Raw genomic sequence first — 21,665 nt, forward strand, 5'->3', positions numbered from 1 at the left:
AGGGAAAAATATCTATGATGATGGATTTTACTCTCATGAGAAAATGTCCAGTTTCCAGTAGTTCCTGTCATCATTACTAGAAATAATTATGTTTCCACTGTCTAAAAGGTTTTGCACAAGCTTTCTAGCGTGAGTCATTTTGAACAGTCCTTATATGGCTAAAACACCACTTACATTACCAAGTATTTAGAAAACAATATGTTAGTAATAGTGATGTTTGTGTTTGCACCCACATATTATGAACGTTTGAAAACGAATCATGCCCATGTTTAAGCAGGGGAAGTGCCCCTACTGATAGTCACATTAATAGCCAGCAGACATTTAGCCACTAAGCTTCAGAATTATTTCAATCTGCTTCTCAGAGTTAAACAGATCCAGGAATGTGGCTTCAAAAACCTGAAGAATAGGCTTGTTAGCAATGCAGGACACAAATTCCTCTACTTGTTAACAGAATGATAGGTCAATATTTCTCAAACCTATCCTGTCACACTAATGAAAGGCTAGATCCATCTGAACAGAGCATTTTTACCAAAGTCTGGGCAGATAGCTTTTGCTAAGAAAATAGGCTATTTCTGCTGTCAGGTTCTGGTGTACTTAGTCCCTAAAAATATATATATTCTCTACTGAAACAAGTATTAATTAGTATTTACATGATGGCCTTTCATTTAAGATTTATCTGGTCATATTAGCTAAAATAAATACAAGACAAAACTTTCATCTCAAATTTTGCCATAGGAGAAACAGAAAAAAGTGTGCAACTTTTAGGATGTCGTTTGAAATATATGCTCGATGGTACTATGACCTCGTTAAGATATATAAAAGTATATGCAGGGCCGGGCGCGGTGGCTCACGCCTGTAATCCCAGCACTTTGGGAGGCCGAGGCGGGTGGATCACGAGGTCAAGAGATCGAGACCATCCTAGTCAAATGGTGAAACCCCGTCTCTACTAAAAATAGAAAAAATTAGCTGGGCATGGTGGCGCGTGCCCGTAATCCCAGCTACTCGGGAGGCTGAGGCGGGAAAATTGCCTGAACCCAGGAGGTGGAGGTTGCGGTGAGCCGAGATCACGCCATTGCACTCCAGCCTGGGTAACAAGAGTGGAAAGTCCGTCTCAAAAAAAAAAAAAAAAAAAAAGTATATGCATAGATGTACATAGAGAAAAGAGTCAAAGAAAAAAAAACAAATATAGTTACTGAGTTTTCCTTCACACATTAACAGTGGTGATATTACAGATGAATTTCAACTTTTCCATTTTTTGTTTCCTATAGCAAATATGTATTATTTTAAAATATTAAAAGTAATAAAAATTATTTAAACTCAAGTATTATTTTGTAATATTACAAACAATAAAGATTACTGAAACTCAACTATAATTCCCTGAAATTTTCATTTTGGAGATAAGATTTTTCCCCATGTAAGACATACTTCTAGTAGATAACAGAGGTCCAGGCTTCCCATACATACCTTGCTGCATGGAGCAAACCAGTAAATCAGAGCCAGGAAGGGAAGTCCAATGGCAACAGCGAGGACCACAAGGAACTTGACCACCATTGTCTGCTGTCGTAAACCAGAAAGATTCTCATACCAGATGGAGAGAAGTTGCTGTTGGCAGTTTGGATGAGCTACAAACTAGCAGGGAAGTGACGAAACATTTAACAGTTTGATTAAAGAAAGGCTCGGCATAAACAATTTTCATGTGTTCTAATAGTTCCATGCTTTCTGATGAAATATAGTTAGAATTAAAGAGCAAACATAAAACATTAGATATGGTTAGAATTAAAGAGCAAACATAAAACATTAGAACCTTTTGTCATTTGCTTGTTGCCAAATATTTTACATAAATTTGAAGATTTCAATTTATCTAACTTTTCCTTTTTGACTAATGAGCCTTCTTTCAAAGCATAGAAAAAATTTTAATTCAATATTATAAAAAGATTAATCTATGTTTTACATAGGGCTTTTATGATTATATAGTTTTTCATCTAGAAAGATATCATATTAACGCAGTTGCCTAAATTATTTTTAAAAATACCACCTTTCCTGAGCTGCCCTAAAATGTCACACATTTTATACTAAATTCCCATTTGTATATGGGTCTGTTTCTGGACTGCCTATTCTGTTCTATTGATCTCTCCTTCCATTCTTGTGCAAAAATCTCTTTTAATTAAGGACCCTTTAAATTTCAATATTTATTTTTTGAGGGAATTTTTAAATTCTCATATATTTATTTTTACAATTGAGCCATACATATGGCAGAGTTATTTAATATACAAAAAGAAATATCCCAAAATAAAAATTGGTAAAGGATATTAAAAGGTTATACAAAGGACAGATCATATGAAAGAACTACAAGTGCATCTTAAGTTTGGTTAACCTCAAAGGTAATTAAAACAAGATAAAATGTTTATCCACTCAGAATAGTAAAGTTGGATAATACCATTGTGGGTAGAAGAAATAAGCCCAGTCACACACTGTTGGTGTGTATGGAAACTGGTATACCATTTTTGAAGGGAAACCTAGCAAATGTTTGGAAACCTAAAAATAAAAATTTCACATATTAATTCCACATCTAAGAATTTTTGTTTACAGGTAAAAGTCATGCAAGTAAGCAAGCTATATGAACAAATATGTTTGCTGCATAAAAAATAAAAATATAGTAACAAATATCTGAAAATTATAATAAACATCCCTAAATAGTAAACGGATTAAATGAATGTAATGAGATAACAATGCATCCTTTAAAAAGATCAAGTGGACATTTATTGACTGATAGGTGAAGTTGTCCAAGAAAGAAATTTGTGTTGAGAAACATAACAATGGTTCCTTATTCTTCATTCGGAACTGGAAAAATGGGGAGGAGACATGTTTATAGTATTTGAAAACTTATCATAGACATATATTACTTTTATTAGAAAAACCTACCTTTAAAAGCATTTTTATTTTTTATTTATTTACTCATTTTGAGACACAGTCTCGCTCTATCACCCAGCCTGGAGTGCAGTGATATGAACTTGGCTCACTGCAACCTCTGCCTCTAGAGTTCAAATGATTCTCCCACCTCAGCCTCCCAAGTAGCTGGGACTACAGGTGCACACCACCACATCCAGCTAATTTTTGTAGTTTTAGTAGAGACAGGGTTTCACTATGTTGCCTAGGCTGGCTTCCAACTGCTGATCTCAAGTGATCCACTTGCCTCGGCCTCCCGAAGTGCTGGGATTACAGGCATGAGCCACTGCGCCTGGCCAACTTTTTAAAAGATATCTCATATAATCTAAGAAAGTAGAGAATGGGGACAATGCTTGAAGACACAGACTAAAAATAGTTCACAAATGAAGATGCAGCTGGAGGAAAGCCTAATGCAGTAAAGAAGGAATCGAAGGCATTATTGGAAAACGGCAACAACCGGGATAATGGAGTCGAGTCTCAAATAGTAATGTTCTGTCTTATAACAAATATTTTAGAATTTGGATACACGAAGTCATTGTTACAGCATTAGCCCAGTCAAAGAAAGTGGCAATCCCTGCAAAGTTCTGTTTCAATACGTCTAGATTTTAAAGACTGGCATTTAGTGTAGGTAAAGTGCCTCACAACTAGCACAGATGCTTATGATTTGTTAGAGAATCTGCCTAGTACAACCGTTAATTAGAAAATTCCAGCTCAATCTAACAATATCAAACCTTTATCCTTATTTAGCACCAACAAGAACCAAAATAATGTAAACGGGCTTCATGCCTGACCTTACTTTTTTGACTTCATATTTAATGGCAAGTTTTAAACGGCTGAGATTTGGGCGACCATGATCACCACTCTGGAGCGTCTCAACGTCCCCATTCAGAATGGCCTCAACTTCTTCTGTGTTTCTGCACAGATCAAGGAGTCCAACAACAAAGTCTTTGCACTGCACTGACAGTTTTCTGTAGTCATTCTAGGGAAGACAAAGAAAAACAAAAGCAATAATGTAGAAGCAGTGCATTTTACTACGCTTCAGAGACTTGACGGATTTTACACTTCAAGAGAAACATTCCATTCTTAGTTTTACTGTTCATTTATCATATTTCAATTGCTGTTTCTTCTGACCTCTAAAACATTTTAGTACATGAATATTTTCTTCATACCCTCAAAAAGGAAATTTATCTAAAGCATAATCACAGTTATTTTAAAAAGAGTACGCTGGCCAGGTGTGGTGGCTCCCGCCTGTAAAACACACACTTTTGGAGACCGAAGTGGGCAGATCTCTTCAGCCCAGGAGTTGGAGACCAGCCTGAGAAACATGGCAAAACTCCGTCTCTAAAAACTACAGAAAAAATTAGTCTGGAGTGGTGGTGTGTGCCTGTAGTTCCAGCTACTTGGGAGGCTGAGATGGAGATCACCCAGGGAGGTCGAGGATGCAGTGAGCCATGATCATCCCACTGCCACTCCAGCCTGGGCAAAGTGAGACCCTGTCTCAAAAAAAAAGCATATGTTGTACTAAACTCACCTGTTGATTCAGAAGAAATATAAAATAACCAACCTTTTCCACAGCATGATCATAGGACTTTGCATACGTCATCTCCTTCGTGGGCACAACTTTATCAGTTAGGCACATGACATACGTTTAACAGGTCTTCGGAAGACCTTGTAAACTGTGTTGATAAACTTGAGCAGCATAGAACATTGGAAAGCTTCCAGAGAAGAGCAAGCACATATCTATTTAACAGATTTTCACTGAAGAACTTTATATTGCAGCCACATGGTCAAAAGATGAAATCTGGACATAGAGTCTGCAATTTGTGACTCTTTAGAGAAAAGAAAGTTGAATCAAAGACAGTTGTAGTTTTGTAGTTTGTTGCTAACTATCTAATACTCTATTGGGAAGACTAAAATCGTGCAGGTCACATTGAGATTACCATAAACTCATATGATATTTCTACATGGCATCGATTTACATCGTCATTCATGCCTTTCTAATATTTCCTCCCTCTATTTTCATACACTATGACCACCTATAACCAAATGCTAATCGAGAAATCCTGTTAGCTAGAGCAGTGGTATTCAATCTTTTGGCTTCCCTGGGCTACATTGGAAGAAGAATTGCCTTGGGTCACACAAAAAGTACACTAACACCAATAATAACTGATGAACTTAAAAATTTTTCACAAAAAATCTCTTAATGTTTTTAGAAAATTTACAAATTTGGGGCTGCATTCATAACCATCCTGGGCCGCATATCCGACCCACGTGTCCTTGGGCTGTGGATTGGACAAGCTTGAGCTAGAGCTTGTTGAATTGCAGATGGATGGTATTATCTCATTTAATCTTTACAATTGCTCAGGTTGAAATATGTGTCCAAAATCATGCAGGTAGTAAGCACCAAAACCAACCTTTAAACCTAAATCTGCTTGGCCCCAAACCTTTTTGCCTTTGAGATAATGCCCCTTTATCTCTCTTGTTTGGAGAGTGCTTTTCTACTTTGATTTTTGAAACAACTGAGGGGACAAGCAGGGAAAATACTATTCCCATTTTGCACATGAAGTAACTAAGTTTCTCTGAAACCACAGGGCTTCAATGACAGACTTTTATCTTAAACACAGTGCTGCCGATTTAAAGTCAGTTGCCTCCTCTTCCTGAAACCAGTGTGTTATAGGATAAAAAGATTTCCTTGGAGAGATCAAGAGAAATGCATGTGATTCTGGATGTCAGTCAATAAGGCCATAACTGGGGCAGTCTGTATGGAGAACAGGCTAATTCTGAGTTTGTGTAAGGTACCTGCTTGGGCTCCTTTCTGTAAATCATGCTGAAAGTGAATTTCAGTACATTTTAATAACTGCTAAACAGGCTACAATTTGCTAAACTGCAGGTCTAAAAAGATTCCAGAAAAGCAAATTAATAAAGCAAATTGTGTCTTCCCTGAGAATGGCTCAGACTACTTATAAACAGATGTCTGGGCAGACAGTATACAGAGAGTTACGAGGAAACAGCTTTGCCCATCTTCTTTTTTAAATAGAGTCTTGCTTAGTCGCCCAGGCTAGAGCGTACACCCAGGCTAGAGTGCAGTGGTGTGATCTTGGCTCACTGCAACCTCCACCTCCCAGGTTCAAGCGATTCTTGCACCTCAGCCTCCCGAGTAGCTGGGATTACAGGACCGTGCAACTGCATCCAGCTAATTTTTGTATTTTTAGTAGAGATGGGCTTTCACCATGTTGGCTCCATAAAAGAGTCTATTAGGGCCATGGGGACAAACTTTTAGATACGGAGGTACATATTTATCTGTGTCCACTATACTATAGTATCGTAGTTAGGACTTGGTAGTTTTGATATACCTGTAATCAAATCCCAACTCTTCTACTAATCAGCCATGTGACCTTTAATAAGTTAGAACCGGTCTATGTGGTAGAGGTTCTTATTACTCTCATTTTACAAATGAGAAAACTGAGGCTCAGTGAGATTAAGTAAGTATTAAAGAGATTATGCACGCCAAGGACTTAGCATGGTTGTGAGCATTTAGCAAGCATTTGATAAAGTGTAACTACTTTATTTTATATCATCAAAGACAAGATCTGAAAACTGGCCATCTCTTGACATTCATAAATTATCATAGAGCTAGGACAAAATTTAATGCACCTGGCTGCTTTTGAATGTAGAGCTCAATTATAGTGAATTCTTAGTCCTTTTAAAGGCAACAAAGTGATTTTCACAGTGCTCTCTAGAATTCTAAGAAAGCTCAGATATATTTAGATATTTGAAAAGAAAGTATGATCATTCAAATGTAGGTAACAATTTTTTAAATCAGAAACCACATGGACTGAAAAAGTAAAGAGCAAGAGCTTTGTGGTATTTAATACCTTAATCTATAATTTTTTGTCCAACTCATCACTAATTCCTAAGACATTTTCTTAAGCAAAAATCCTATTTAGGAGAGAAAGAAAGAATAAGACTATGATTTCAGAAATACACACTTTTTTCTACTCAGGAAATCATTTACAACTATTTTCTTATTTTAACTTGTAGACATTACTATTAATTCATATTTTAAGCAATTGACATGTAAACTCACTCAAATAAAATGTTGGTGGTAGTTTATTAGCCAGAATGCAGCATTATGATTTTGGCTCCTTGAGAGGAAAAGTGAAGCTGACAGGCTGACTAAATTCTGGGTCATGTCTTTGAATCACACACCTACACCACACATTCATTAATTAGATATGGGTGCTTGCCTATTTACCTTTGAAAAGTTTAGAAACTATTAAAAAAAAAAAACCCTGTTAAAATTATCCTTTCAAAGTATCCTCTTAGTTGAATTTTACATAATAGATTTTATGATTTGTAATTTTAATCTCTGGCTCTTCTTTCTATATAAAGAATGACGTTTACTTCATAGAAATTACTTGATTCTCAGTAATCTACTGTGTGGGCCCTGGAGATGGAAGACCTGGGTTTGAAGCTTACTAGCTATGTGACTTTAGATAAATGATTTAATCTCTTAAACCTTCTAACCCTTGTGTTTAAAATGGGAATAATACTAATCCCCACGAATTAGGGTTACTGTGAAAATTACACAAGATAATGAATGCCAAGTTCCTGGCACAGGGTAGTGCCGATTAATGATGATGATTATTGTTTATTTCACAAACAGTATCCAGCCCTTCACAATTCCCCATCACAAAGCTATGCTATCAAATATAAAGTCATGTTGAAATTCCTGGATATTATCTGCAAACATTGGAAATAAAACTATTCATATATTTTCAGAACAAGTAGTTTATGCACAGTACTGTGATAGATACTACTCTCTAAGATGGCAGTTTGTAAAATGAGATTATATATGTGAAGAGTAAGTGTTTTAGTCCCTTCCTCCTTCTCACAGTGAGCAGCAGAGGTACTGACACTCAAGAACTATCTGAGACTGGGTATTTATCAAAAAGAGAGGTTTAATTGGCTGATCTTCTGTGGGCTATACAGGCTTCTGCTTCTGGAGAGACCTCAGGAAACTTATAATAATGGCAGAAGGAAAAGGGGAAGCAAATAACTTCTTCACATGGCAGCAGGAGAGAGAACGAAGGAGGAAGTGTCACACACTTTTAAACCATCAAGTCTCATGAGAACTCACTCACTAGCATGAGAACAGCAAAGGGGAAATCCATCCTCACCATGCAGTCATCGCCCACCAGGCCCCTCCCCCAATTCTACATGAGACTTTGGCAGGGACGCAAATCCAAAGCATGTCAGTAGGATAAATGTACAACACTATGATACATACAATGTTGCACTGGTCAGCCATTCTCCTTGGGCCAAGTGTAACTCTGGGGCTCTCTGCTCCTCAGGATAAGTGCACAACACTATGATACATACAATGTTGCATTGGCCAGCCATTCTCCTTGGGGTCAAGTGTAACTCTGGGGCTCTCTGCTCCTCAGGATAAGTGCACAACACTATGATACATACAATGTTGCATTGGCCAGCCATTCTCCTTGGGGTCAAGTGTGACTCTGGGGCTCTCTGCTCCTCAGGATAATTGCCACCAGATGGCACATTGATCATGAAGCTCTGTCACAGCTGATGTGGTGATGATTAACAGGCATTTATAAAGCATCTACTATGTGGGGTGGTGAGGGCATAAAAGTTAATCAGACACTATTCTATAGAAAAGGTAAAAATAAATGGAACACAATTTCAAAAAAAGAATTGAAGAAAAACATTTCCCTAGATATGTCGGACTTTTTCTATTGGTTGTCGCCATCAGCAGTGGCTGCTTAGTTAACTTGATAAAGTGTTTGGTTATACACACTTAATACAATGTCTGGTTAGCTTTTACTCTTCCCTTTGCACGAGAATCTTCAGGTCCCAATGAAATTACAAAGCTTGGAGAGCAGCGATGAAGGCAAACAGGTGGTTTCAGGGGCTGGGGTTGCTCATCAAGCAAACTGTTGCACTTAAGTCCCTACCTGTTGACTTGTCATAAACCTACAATCCTGTGAGAATGAGATTTTCTCTGCCCATCTGTTTCAAGCTACAATAGAAAATTCAAAGACAAGAACCCACATACACACATCCCCATATCACTTTACTGCATTTATTTGTTTACGTTTCTGCCTCTCTTGAATAGACCAAATATCCTTCAAGACAAGGATTATGTCTTACTCATCTTTGAATCCTCCCAACCTAACATGGTGGGAGGCACGTAGTAGGTAATCAACACATTTTGCCAACTGATGTAAAGAAAGGAACATAGCTGGGTTACAAAGCACACCTGGATTTGAATTTCTGCCCTGCCGCTTAACTTACTATATGATATTGGAAAGGTTATTTCATTTGCTGGCCTTCTAATTTCACCTCATGAAGGACAACTTAAATTCTGCTATAACATAGAGTGTAAATAACAGAGTAATTCATAAAGCTCACCAAAGGCACACTGTCTTCTTCCTCTGTGGTCAGAATCCTGGCCCTGCTTCTGGAGCTATGATTCTGCCTTGCGGACTACTTCACATGTCAGTGGCACCCTTTATCACCCTGTTAAGGTCTGATAATGGTGACACCATCTTTGTGCCAATAAAAAGTACTTTTCAAAGCAGCTATTTTCTTGGAGGATAGTTACCTTTTGGATATTATACACTAGAACATAGCAACTGTTTAAAAACAGGCAAGGCAGGAGTTTCTCTACCCTTCCTCTTTCTCAGAGTCAGCAGCAGAGGCATCTGGAGGACCATGTGCACATCACGTGCAGACCTCTAGGAAGATGCAAAGGAGCTGGAAGACCTCCAGAAAAGCTCTCTATCCAGAATGACAGAGAAGAGGACAATTCCTGCTGTATATAAGAGGGGATTTTTTTTCCTTTTTTAATTTTTATTTTTCTTTAAGTTCTAGGACACATGTACAGAATGTGCAGGTTTGTTACCTAGGTATACATGTGCCATGGTGTTTGCTTCACCATCAGCCTATCATCTTAGGTTTTAAGGCCTGCATGCATTACATATTTGTCCTAATGCTTTACCTCCCCTTGCCCCCAACCCCCTGACAGGACCCGGTGTGTGATGTTCCCCAAAATAGGGGATTTTTAAGGGGAATAAAAGGAAACATTGTGTGTGACTACAAACAACCTAAAAGGTAAACAGGTTCAAAAAAAGGAAATTAGAGACATAAGTCAAAGGCACATATCAAGATACTAAAAAGAACTTAAGAATTCTGGGGAATGTATTTGTGGACAAGAGCATCCCTGGTATTTATCTCCTTGTCTTTAAGTCTGTGGTCCCTTATTTGAATTAAAACTCAAGTCAAGGAAAGAAGCCAAGAGTTTTTGCTGTCCATCTCTGGTATCGAAACCAGTCAGTTTTGGGGTTTCTATTTTTTACTGATTTTGTATGTGTTGTCAATCTTAACCTAATTTTTAGTTTAAGATGGCTGAGGTCTCATGCTACCAAAGCCTAAAACAATTTATAAAGATTCAATACAAAAACTGAAATAGAATGGGTAAAAAAGTTATGTTTTTCTCCATTTTCTTTAAAAACCTGCAACTCCCCAACATCTCTTGGTTTTCTTTTTGTTCCTGTGGCTCCATCTAATAGTTATATTTCTCTGCTGAGCTCTGGTATCACCTCTGCTTAGAACCAGCTACACATGCAGTGATATGAGTAACAAAAAACTTTGGCTTAGAAGGTTCAAGGCACAGGCTGAAATTGCCTCAGAAACCCAGGAACATCTCCCATGGTCTCTTTTGTTAATGGGCTATGGGTTATTGTAGTAGGGGACAATTTGGAAGGAACTTATAAAAGCAAGCTGTATATTGGAGCTTACAAAATCTTTATGAAAAGTCTCATTCTCTGACTGTCACAAACTAGATTGCCTTCAAATGGAGGTACACGAATACTTTCCAAGGGGTTGTAGAATACTGATAATTTTTAGGGAATCAATTTGCAGATCTTCCACTCTCCCAAAATGGATTTCCTTGAAAACAGATCTTTTGCTCTTTTACAAAAGTAATTCCCCACTCTCACCCACTCATTCATGTAGCAAACAACAGAGAGTCCCCCTTTTCCACTACCCAAGTTCTATAAACCCTGAAAGGCTTCCTGTATTTCCCTGAATAAATACACATTTCTGCTGAAGATGAAGCTTACTGATAGAAATGCAGCACCTTGGCTCTTGTTGGGATGTTCCAATTTCAGATGTAGAGTGCAGGGTAGAGAAAGAAACAAGGACTATTTGTAATGACTTCACCTCTTCATTTGCCAACAATTATCAAAGAATGAATGCTTCTTGAGTGAGAGTCCAGAAAGAGTTAAGCAAAGACAGCATCAGTAGGGAATACTGAATACCAAACAATCCTTTGTCATGTATTTAAATGTAATGATTCCTTTATATTATTCTTAATATCTTTCAGATGTATCATTAGCTAGAAAAAAGAGTATCGAAAACAGGCAAGGCAGAAAACTTAGAGTGATTCTTTTAAATGTGACTTGGAATAGTTTATAGAACTCAAAATTTTTACAGAATGATGGTCAAAACCCGTGGATAAAACTTTTATGTGATTTCTTTCCAATTTAGTATTTGTAATTCAGTAAGATAGTTATCAAGTCATATCTAGAAATACTTATTTCAACTACAATTTATCCTCCTTTAATTTATTCCATAAAATCTTTAATAATTTATATGTCATATAAACGAAGTCTAAAGTAACATACTGGCTGCCATACCAACTAATTTTTAGCTACACACACACACACACACACACACACACATATATATATTGTATATATGTAAATAGTATATATATACACACACACAATAGGAAATGTGTATATACACGCACATTTTTCTTTCATTAAATACATAGCAAAAGTGTGAACATTTTTAATACCACTAAAAATACATCCAATAAGAATTGTGTCATATAGTCAAAATTTATTTTTCAAAATGTGTACATATTATTTTTAGCAACTGGGTTCATCTTTATAGTTTTTGATTAAATATGTCAATAATAGATATAATGATAACTCTTTCCAGAGTATTTTCAATGTCTAGAGCCTTTTAACAACAGGAAACGAAAAAAAATTCTAAAATTTTATATACGTGTGTGTTATATATATTTTATTTATAAATGATATACATGTTATTATGTATATAAGTGATTTTAAGAGACTTTACAATAAAAAGATGTAATGTTAGGAATCACATTTGTGAAGGAATTGGACTGAACATATAATCTCAAGGAGTAAAGGGAAAGATGCAGCCATTCTGAACATTCAAGAAGAGGCTGTTCGCTTAGTTGTGGTGGGCACGAAATCATTACAGCATTTAAAGTCCTTTGGATATAGCTGAAGGAACAATCGAAGAGTTCTATTCTTACATGGCGATATGCACACCATGTAGAAGTCATATTCCTTAAAAATATTTATACTTACAAAAGACAAAAAATATATCAATTTTGAAATGTGCAAATGAACACAGAATTTTCCAAACGTCTTTCAGATGGAAAGGGAGGAAAAAATAATAAAAGACCACAAGCAGGGAGGATCTCCTGCGGCCAGTACAACCTCTCAGGCCCCTGTGAGGCTGACCAGGTCTATGCTATCCAGCCTCAGTGACTTTTATTTTCTGAGACTCTCAGGGAGCTATTTAAAAAGATTAAAAAAAAAAAAAAGGTTGAAAGGCTATGTGCAGGTATGTTTGCAGAGTATCAGTGTTTATTTCTTGATGGCAAAATTAGGAATGATTTTAAAAACTTTCTTCATTTTTATATTATTATTTGTAACATGGCTATGTGTTATTTTAAAGAAAGAAAAGTTATTTTTAAGGGTAGATGCAGCAGACTTAGGAGCGAACCTCAACTTAGAGACGCCAACTTCTCTAGTCCTGTAAGATCCCGCCCTGCTGCAAACTGAGGCTGGGATGCTGGGATGCTGGCAAAAGGGTTAGTGTCGCAGTAGTCATGGGTCATGCGGGAATGTGATTTCCCTGTGAGCTTATACACAAAGGCAATGGAGCTTCACCCTCATATGCGGCTGTTCTTTCATCTGCTGTTCTAATTTCAAAGAAGAAGAATATTTGTTTTAATGCTTGATACCTGGCAAGGAAGAAATCCTTTCTTGTTTCTTGTTTTTGTAAACAGGCCTTAAAAATCAAGCCAATAACTGTCCTTTCTCCTTGTGCAATAATTTTGAGTCAGGTTTCTAATTATAAAATTTGTCAAGTTCTAGGACATACTTTAGAAAAGCATTTTTTAAACTGCTACTCTTGTTTAACAGTAATCTAATTTTTGAAAGTTTTTTTTCTTTTTTTTTTAGAAGGAGTCTTGCTCTTGTCGCCCAGGCTGGAGTGCAGTGGCGTGATCTTGGCTCACTGCAACCTCTGCCTCCCAGGTGCAAGCGATTCTCCTGCCTCAGCCTCCTGAGTAACTGGGATTACAGGCACCCACCACCACACCCAGCTAATTTTTGTACTTTTAGTAGAGACGGGGGTTTCACCATGTTGGCCAGGCTGCTCTCTAACTCTTGACCTCAGGTGATCTGCCTGCCTCGGTCTCCCAAAGTGCTCTTTTGCATGAGCAAAAGAGATTTTTAAAAAACATCAATAACATACTCCTAAATACAATTATGTTTTCAGTTAGATTTATCTTTTCTTTGCCTTGAAACCTTCACAGAGGCAGGGCATTATCAAAAATGCTTGTTCAGAGGCTCTAAGTAACTGCTAAAGATAATGAAGCTAATAGAGAAGCATAAACGGGAGGAAAATGCCTAATCCATACACTTCACACCGATGAGAGCAAAAGGAGGCTGTGATCAACAGGGAAAAGAATGTCCGTATCTTTATATCTTCATCATCGTATGAGGCCTCAACATTTTGCAATGCATTTAGGGACCATGAAGAGTTCACATCCTGGTTGGATGAGATTCTTCCCCTCTTTGAGCCACTAGCCCGCTCCTCGCTCCGTGAGGTCATCCCTAATATGGTAGTTACTACACACAGATCTTTTCTATTACCTTGGATTATAAACTAATTGAGGACAGGATTGCTGACTGAATTGTCTTTGTATTTTGTACTACCTCACCATCCTCATCCTCAACTATCCCTAATTAAAAAAAAAAAACAACAGGGACTCAAAAGGTGTAGGCAAATGGATTAATGAACAAATAAAGACTATAATAAGTCTTCCGTGGTTTAGAGAAAGTGTGTAAACAAGGATACAGTAAAAGAAACAAGAAATTAAGAAGTGAAATTAATCAAAATTAGTAATACAGATTTTGAAAATGATTACTATTAATCAGAGTTCAGAATGATTTCATTTGAATCAGGTGAACTTCTCTGTGTCCTAGGAGTCAAGCGAAAAGTAGTAAGAATCTGAGACAGGGTTGGAAAGGACCATTTGCTTGTCTTGCCCTGTTAGCTACCAGATAGCTGGAGGAAAACACCTTTCTCCGCCTTGGGCATTTCAGTGGTCCTTTCCTCCTCCTCCCCCTTCTGGATAGACAGGACTTGAGGATAGAGGGACACATGACGTCTGATACTGAGGTGAAACATCAGTGACAGTGGCACCAAGAAGCTGCCCAGGACAGATTGGGCTGCAATCCCTCAAGCAGTATAGAAACAAGCCTTCTCACAGCATTCAGAACAGAAAAAATAAAACCAATATACACTTTTGTAAAACACTGTACTTGATGAATCCAACCTGTTTCCAATCTGCATTATTTGGTAAAGGAGATAAGCACATCATAAATATCAATAACACATGGTAAAAGGTGATGGGCACTAAAAGTTAGATCAGAACTACCGCAAACTGGCAGAGGGAATTTAGAGATATCTGTGGGGAAGATCTCGGGCTAGGGATACAAGCTTTCATCCTCTCCAAATGCAGCAGAGCCATACGGAGAATGGCAGCATCTGACACCATTTCTCTCTCCAGATACCTCTTACTAAGAGATGGACTGCTCAGAGTTCTCATTTCCCACTATTTCATATCTACAATCTTTCACTTTTGCTAGTACCTTCGCCTAAAATATCTTTTCCCTCATTCTCTGCCTTCCAAAATTTTACTTGTTCTACCATATAGAGCTGAAATGCCATCTTACACATAGCTTTCCTGAAGCCTGATAGGAATGAAATATTGTCTTCTCTGAAATTCTGCATTATGTTGCTTTTACCTCTACCCGGTAGTTTTGTTTATATTTTTATTCAGGTGAGCATTTGTCTCTCAAGTCAACTGTGACTCCCTTAAGCTTATTCTTCTTTCTGACCTCAACAGCATCTATCACTGTGATCTGAACATAGAAATAGTGTTTTATGGGAGAAAAAGCCTGGGCTTTTCAGAGCACAGCATACCTGGATTCTGAACCCAGCTCTGTCATTTCCCATTTGTTGATCTCGGGCATTACCGCAACTTTCTATGCCTTCATTTACCCATCCAGACAGGAACTAATAATATCTTCTCAAGGGGAATGGATAAAGATTAGACATAATAAATGTAAAATGTCTGGCAGAGAGTAGAGCATCACTAAATGGTAGCGATCACAACTTTTGCTACAATGATTATAATAAAGAGCTTGTTGGATAAATTTATAAAATTACCTAGCGTCCACGGTAACTAGGACAGTGCTGAGTACATGGTGGAAGCTGGTAAATGTACCTTGACTCTAGCTTGTGGATGGTGAAGTGTCGATTGTTAATGACCTACCTTGAACTCTTTCTCAATATTGGCCAGCACTGCCAGTTCGTTGCTAAGTTCTAAAGCCGTCATGACTGGATCTTCACTAGACAATGACAGGTAAGCTGGACTTGCCAGGCCTTTATAGGCATTAATCCTAGATCTGGAGTGGCTAAATGAGTCATGCTTCTGTTTCTGGTTGCAGTCATTGCACTTGCAGAAATAATCATGAGGCCGTTCAATCCTAGCACCCTTCCGCAGGAGGGTATGCACGATTTCATATTCCTGGCAGTGGGCAGCCAGAATGATTGGAGTCACATCATGGGAGAACCGGGTCCCATCTTCATCATAGGCATAAAAATCATCTTGCTGGAGTTCCGATTGGCTAGGACTGGTTGCTAACCTCTTGCCTTCAGCAAAAGCTGGATGACTGAGAATCGCTTCCACAATCCGAACATAACCTTTACTAATGGCTAGAAGCAAAGCATCCCCAACCCGAGAGAGGTTTTCTTTCTTGAGAAGAAGTTCTGTAATTTCCAGATGCTCGTTGGCCACTGCCAACTGCAGGGCATTCTGGCCCATGTAATCCACACAGTTAACATTGAGCGAGAGGGATTCTTCTAACATCTTCCGCACCACTGGGATGTTACCATATTCAGCTGCATCTAAAAAGCGTTCCTCCTCTATAGATAGGCTTGTTGAGCGATCACTAAACATGTATGCTGGTCCTCGATTAGCTAACCTTCTCCCTTTCTCACGGAGAACTGTCTGCCGCCGGTGAGCCAGTCTGTTGTCAGATCCCCGGCTGCAATAAAACAGAAAGATTGTAAACAAATCATATTAAGAGCATTTTAGTGTGCCAAATGACCTGCCATTCATCTAATACAATCCTCAAGTATATTAGATGTTGTCTCATCATCTCTAGACCTATTATATTAAAAAATGAAGATGCATTTATTTATTAATGGATTCCAAGAACTACACGTCTAAGAAAGCCAAGCACTTTACAGATTTTAACGTTCCAGTTTGGGGTTGAGACTAGCAATTGCCATAATCACTCTGTGCCATTCAAATAGAAACTAATGTACATTTCTCAAATACAGATGGTATAGACTTAGGAAAGATGGACTCTCTTATCCATAATCAGTCACCAATGTGACAGAGAATGTAAGACTAATTTTTAAAAAGTAGAGACAATAGAAAATCCATTCAAGTTAACAAATATTTATTGAGTCCCTCTGATGCCAAGTCCAGGAACTATATTAGGTCCAAGAAAACCAACATATACATATATATACATACATATGCTTTTTCCTAATTCTGGATCTTCACTAGAAGATCCAGAAGCAGGAAAGACTCAAGTCCTATAGACTAAAGAGAGAGATGGGCAATCAGCACATTGCTTTGTTATCAGCTGTTTAATTATAATGATAAGCCTATAGCGGGGCATCTATCCCAGATTCTGAGAGAAAATGACATGCTGAAAATGGAAGAATGAGTAGAAGTCAGGTGAGAGTGTGTTTTGGGAGGGTGAGACAGGGATTGGGTATAGGTTGAAAGTTTTCTCTAGCAGAGGTATCAGCTAGATGTTAGAGTATAGGTTTCATTAACATGGGCAATAAGTGCTTGAACTCTGTTGTCTCAAAAATCACTGCAAACTGGAGAAAATTGTGATGCAGATGCCAGTTAGGAAAAAACACTCTTATGGTACAGGAAGTGGTCAGAGCAGTGGCCAGCCTTCAGTGCAGTCCTTCAATCTGTGATAAGAAGGTAAAGTATCTGGGTGCTATGGCTCACCCCTGTAATCCCAGGACTTTGGGGGGCCAAGTTGGGCAAATCACTTGAGCCAGGAAGTCAAGACCAGCTTGGACAATATGGCAAAACTCCATTTATGCAAAAAATAGAAAAATTGATGGTGCACAGTGGCACAAGCTACTTAGTCCCAGCTACTTAGGAGGCTGAAGCAGAGTATCAACTGAGTCCAGGAGGTCAAGGCTGCAGGGAGCCTTGATCATGCCAGTGCACTCCAAGCTGGGTGATAGAACAAGATCCTGTATTAAAAAAAAAAGGGAGGGGGAAGTGATTCTTCCTCTGATCAAAATTCTATAATAAATATTTTTTCCTTATTAATTTATAACTTTATGTCTTAAGCTCTTTTGAGCTTGAAGGGATCTCATTACAATTAGATGTTCAACTCCTATTGGTATCACTAACTGAACCCGAAGAAGGCATGTTTTGCAGAACTGGGGAAGGGCCAGGTTATAGGGGAGGCAAAGAGAAAGAAAAGTGTGATAAATGCGTATTGTTTCCTCTCTTTATGAATGTTCCAAGATTCATCCCTCTTTAAAAACTGTCACAAACTTCCCAGTACAAAGAAGACAATAAAAAGATCCAAGGACCCCATAAGCCATCTTTCCCTCCAATACAGTCAGGTTTGGAGAATCTTAGTTGCTTTCCCTACTGGTCTTTATCAACCTTGATTCCACATCTCCAGACAATGTGGTCTGTGGCAGAGTGATGGCCAGCAATAGAAAGGAAGATAGTCAAGTTTCAGCAACTCACAAATAGATTTTCTCCTTGGAGGAGATTGAAGAGTATGCCACCATATTCACAAATATTTTTCATAGATTTTCATTCAATAGTGATTCCTTTAGCTATCCAAGGCCTCTCTAAAACCAACCAAACTGATGTTTTCTTAAGAGACAACTTTGTGAATTTCAAAAATAATAATAATAATAATAATAATTGATAAATAACATGAAAGGCCAATATCAAGTTATATATGAAAGTAACTTCTAAAATGGGTCATTAGATAATGTATGTGCAACTTTTATTAATTATAAGGGAACAGCATCTGTAACTAATTTGTCCTGTAGCTATTACTTTATTTTTAACTCCATTTTAAATTCTATTAAAGTTATACATGTGCATATTTTAGTTTATTCTCCCCATGTCTTGATCTCCAGAGGTAAAACATTTTAATTTAACTATTTTAGCTGGTTTTTAAAATAATTATAAATGTTATAATCACATAGCTTTGGTTATATTTTTACTTCTTGATTTTTCAGGTTTGGCATTACCTATGGACTTCCCATTATAGCACACCCTCACATTTCTCTCTCTCTCTCTCTCTCTCACACACACACACGCACACACACACACACGTAGACCCCCTCATGGTTCCTTATCATTCCAGTATTGTTATATCATGACTATTTTTTAGGTAACTATTTACTGTTTACATTTTGACAACGCAAGTGCTAATCATAGCTAAGCAGTACACTACTGTGACTTTCAGGTACAACTTCCCTGCAAGCTGAAACCTAGTAGGTAAAAATTATCTTCATTTGCTCAGTGCTCTATATACATGTGACTAATTCAATCAAACTCTCTTTTCCATCAGTGTAAATCTTATTTTAATATATTCAACATATTATGTGGGTATTTCTTTTTTCAATTTTGGAAAATCTGGACCAGCTGCTGTCTAGACTTAATGCATGTATGTTATCTCTGAATCTTCCTTTTGGTATCATTCCAAGGATTCTCTTTGCTTTGCTTTTGTATTGGGGTCCTTATTTTCTGTATCCCAGATCTTCCTTTTTCTGAGTGGACTTCGTTGTTCTAGTACAGGACATCTGCCAACAGCTGACTAATAAAACATGCGTAGGTAAATTTTTAAAGAAGGTGTACATCTAAAACTGACTTTGTCCTACCTTTAAACTGAACTGATAGTTTGGCTGGGTAGAGAATTCAAGGTTGAGGATAATTTTGGAGGTCTTGCTCTATTAAATTATAGTTTGGCGGCTACTGAGAAGCCTGATGCAATTTTGATTATGGGTATTTTCTTTGTCTCTGGTGTTCTAAAATTACATGGTTGTTTATTGAAGGGAGTCTCTTCTCCTCCATACTCCTGCCCATTTAATGTGGGAAAAAAAGTGTTCTTTTCTAAGAAACATTCTTGCCCTATTTATCTGATAATTTTGTTTTTTGCTTTCAATGTACCATTTCTAGAATTCCTTCTTTTTGAATGTTGGACATCCTAGAATTGTCCTTTCATTTTCTCATCTTTTCTCTTAAACTTCTAATTATTTATGTTCAATATTGTTTATTATATTCTGGAAAATTCTCCAACTTTATATTTATGAAAATTGTTATTATATTTTTAGTTTTCAAAAACATCTTTTTGATTTTCAAATGTTACTTTTTATAGGACTCTTTTGCTTTTAAAGGCACAAAAATTTTCTCTTCTCCCTCTGGAGATGTTAATGATAAAGATTTGTGATGAAGATCATAATTCAGAGAACTTAGTCATGAGTTGCTTTTCTGTGTTTGTTTGCTTTGGTCTCTGTATTTCATAGTAGAATTTTTCCTCATATATCTAGTGATTCTTAGTAGATATTCTTTGCTTTTTTAAAAATATATTCCTTATAATGTCTTTTCTAAGAGAATATAATTTCCTCTTATAAAAACTAGACTGAGACTAATGTTAGTTTTGGCAAAAGGTGATTCCTGAGTTAGGAGTGAGTTTCTAGAAGAACCGCATTATTTCTGAGTTAACAATATGGACAATGTAGAAGAGACAGGAGATCATCAAGGTTTGTTACGTGAGCAACCATCCATCATCTTCCTGCTGAATTCTTAACCCTCTTCCCTTTTCTCTGTCACTTTTCTGGCTTTTACTAACCTCTTCAGCCTTTTACTTCCTCTCTCTCATCTTCTGTATTTATTGCTTTGCATAGTTTCTATTGTAAACAAGAGGAAGTTCAAAGATTAGGGGGAGAGACAGTATCTTCCAAACATGGAGAATACTTTGAAAAAGAAAAAATGTAAAATTAAGGGAAAAACAAAATGAGATCAGGCATCTATAAAAGTAAGACGAAAGTACTAGGAGTGAGAACTTGCAAGGAAAGTTCTCATATAACTAAAAAAATGACAAAAAATTGACACAAAATAGTAGCAAATACCAAAACATGAAGAACAAGGCTCCATTTTCTTATCTATTAAAATGGAGGAATAATTATTCTGACCTATCTCAAAGGACTATTTTCAGAGCTAATTGAAATTATGAATGTGGAAAGCATTTTAATTTGGATTTAATTTTTTCACAACCGCATCAGTAAGAATAAGCACTTATATAGTACTTACAAAAATAAGAAGGACACTGACTTTATCACTTTTTTAGCCGTTATTCAGTTAGAAGACCCATGAGAAAGGCAAGAACTGAGATGGTAATTGATATAAGTTATTTGTCTTTTTTTGTCTTTTTTTTCAGACAGGATCTCGTTCTGTTGCCTGACTAGAGCCCCAACCTCCCAGGCTCAATCAATCCTCCTTCCTCAGCCTTCTGTGTAGCCGGGACTACAGACAAACGCCACCTTATGCAGCTAATTTTTGTATTTTTTTGTAGAGAAGGGGTCTCACCATATTGCCCAGGCTGTTCTCAAAACTCCTGGGCTCAAGTGATTCTCCCACCTCAGCCTCCCAGCATACTGGGATTACAGATGTGAGCCACCACACCTGGTCTTTGTCTTTTTAAAGAAAGAAAAATAATAATTGGCAACTTTACTTATATCTCAATTTTTAATCTGGTTTAGAACATTTTATTTTTTCATCGAATACTAAGTTTACATTGAGCTAGATAGAATAAGTCTGAGTTGTGGCATCTTTTATTCTAAAATTTAAAAAATCTATGATTTTCCTACCCATTTATTTGAAAAATGACAAGTTCTATCTTGGCAAGCCACTAATCCTAAGGATGTGTCTTATTTCCTTCTAAATTATTATGGCTTTTGTACCTGTAACTTCTTGAAGGAACAGCAAAGATATTTTCGCAGATTTTTTTTTTCCATTTTAAAGTATCTTCTTAGTTGTTGTGACCACACATATTAATCATATGCAATGATACAAGTTTCAGATATATTTTTATGAAAAGGCCTAGATTGTCATAATCTCTTTAGCACTCTGTCAACGGTATCTGAATCTGTGACAGAGTTACAACTTCATCATTCTGTATCTGAAAAGCCAGAAAGTACCAATACATTTTTGTTTGTTTTTG

General features: G+C 37.2%; 1 protein-coding gene across 4 annotated transcripts in view; it reads right to left on the reverse strand.

The window, feature by feature from the left end:
- The window catches only part of TRPC6 (transient receptor potential cation channel subfamily C member 6), a 161,415-nt gene that overhangs the window by 35,669 nt on the left and 104,081 nt on the right, over window positions 1–21,665 (reverse strand). For all 4 annotated transcript variants that reach the window (XM_064375355.1, XM_021671675.2, XM_064375354.1 and 1 more), the window contains exons 2-4: window positions 15,641–16,415; window positions 3,743–3,925; window positions 1,465–1,629 (exon numbers count right to left, since the gene is read on the reverse strand). In XM_064375355.1, the coding sequence (XP_064231425.1) occupies window positions 1,465–1,629; window positions 3,743–3,925; window positions 15,641–16,327 (1,035 nt within the window). In that variant the 5' untranslated portion in view covers window positions 16,328–16,415. The remainder of the gene's footprint in view (window positions 1–1,464; window positions 1,630–3,742; window positions 3,926–15,640; window positions 16,416–21,665) is intronic.

The sequence above is a fragment of the Aotus nancymaae genome, unplaced genomic scaffold, assembly GCF_030222135.1.
Source record: "Aotus nancymaae isolate 86718 unplaced genomic scaffold, 86718_ANA_hifiasm-v0.15.2.pri h1tg000012l, whole genome shotgun sequence".
In the NCBI taxonomy this organism is placed as follows: domain Eukaryota; kingdom Metazoa; phylum Chordata; class Mammalia; order Primates; family Aotidae; genus Aotus; species Aotus nancymaae.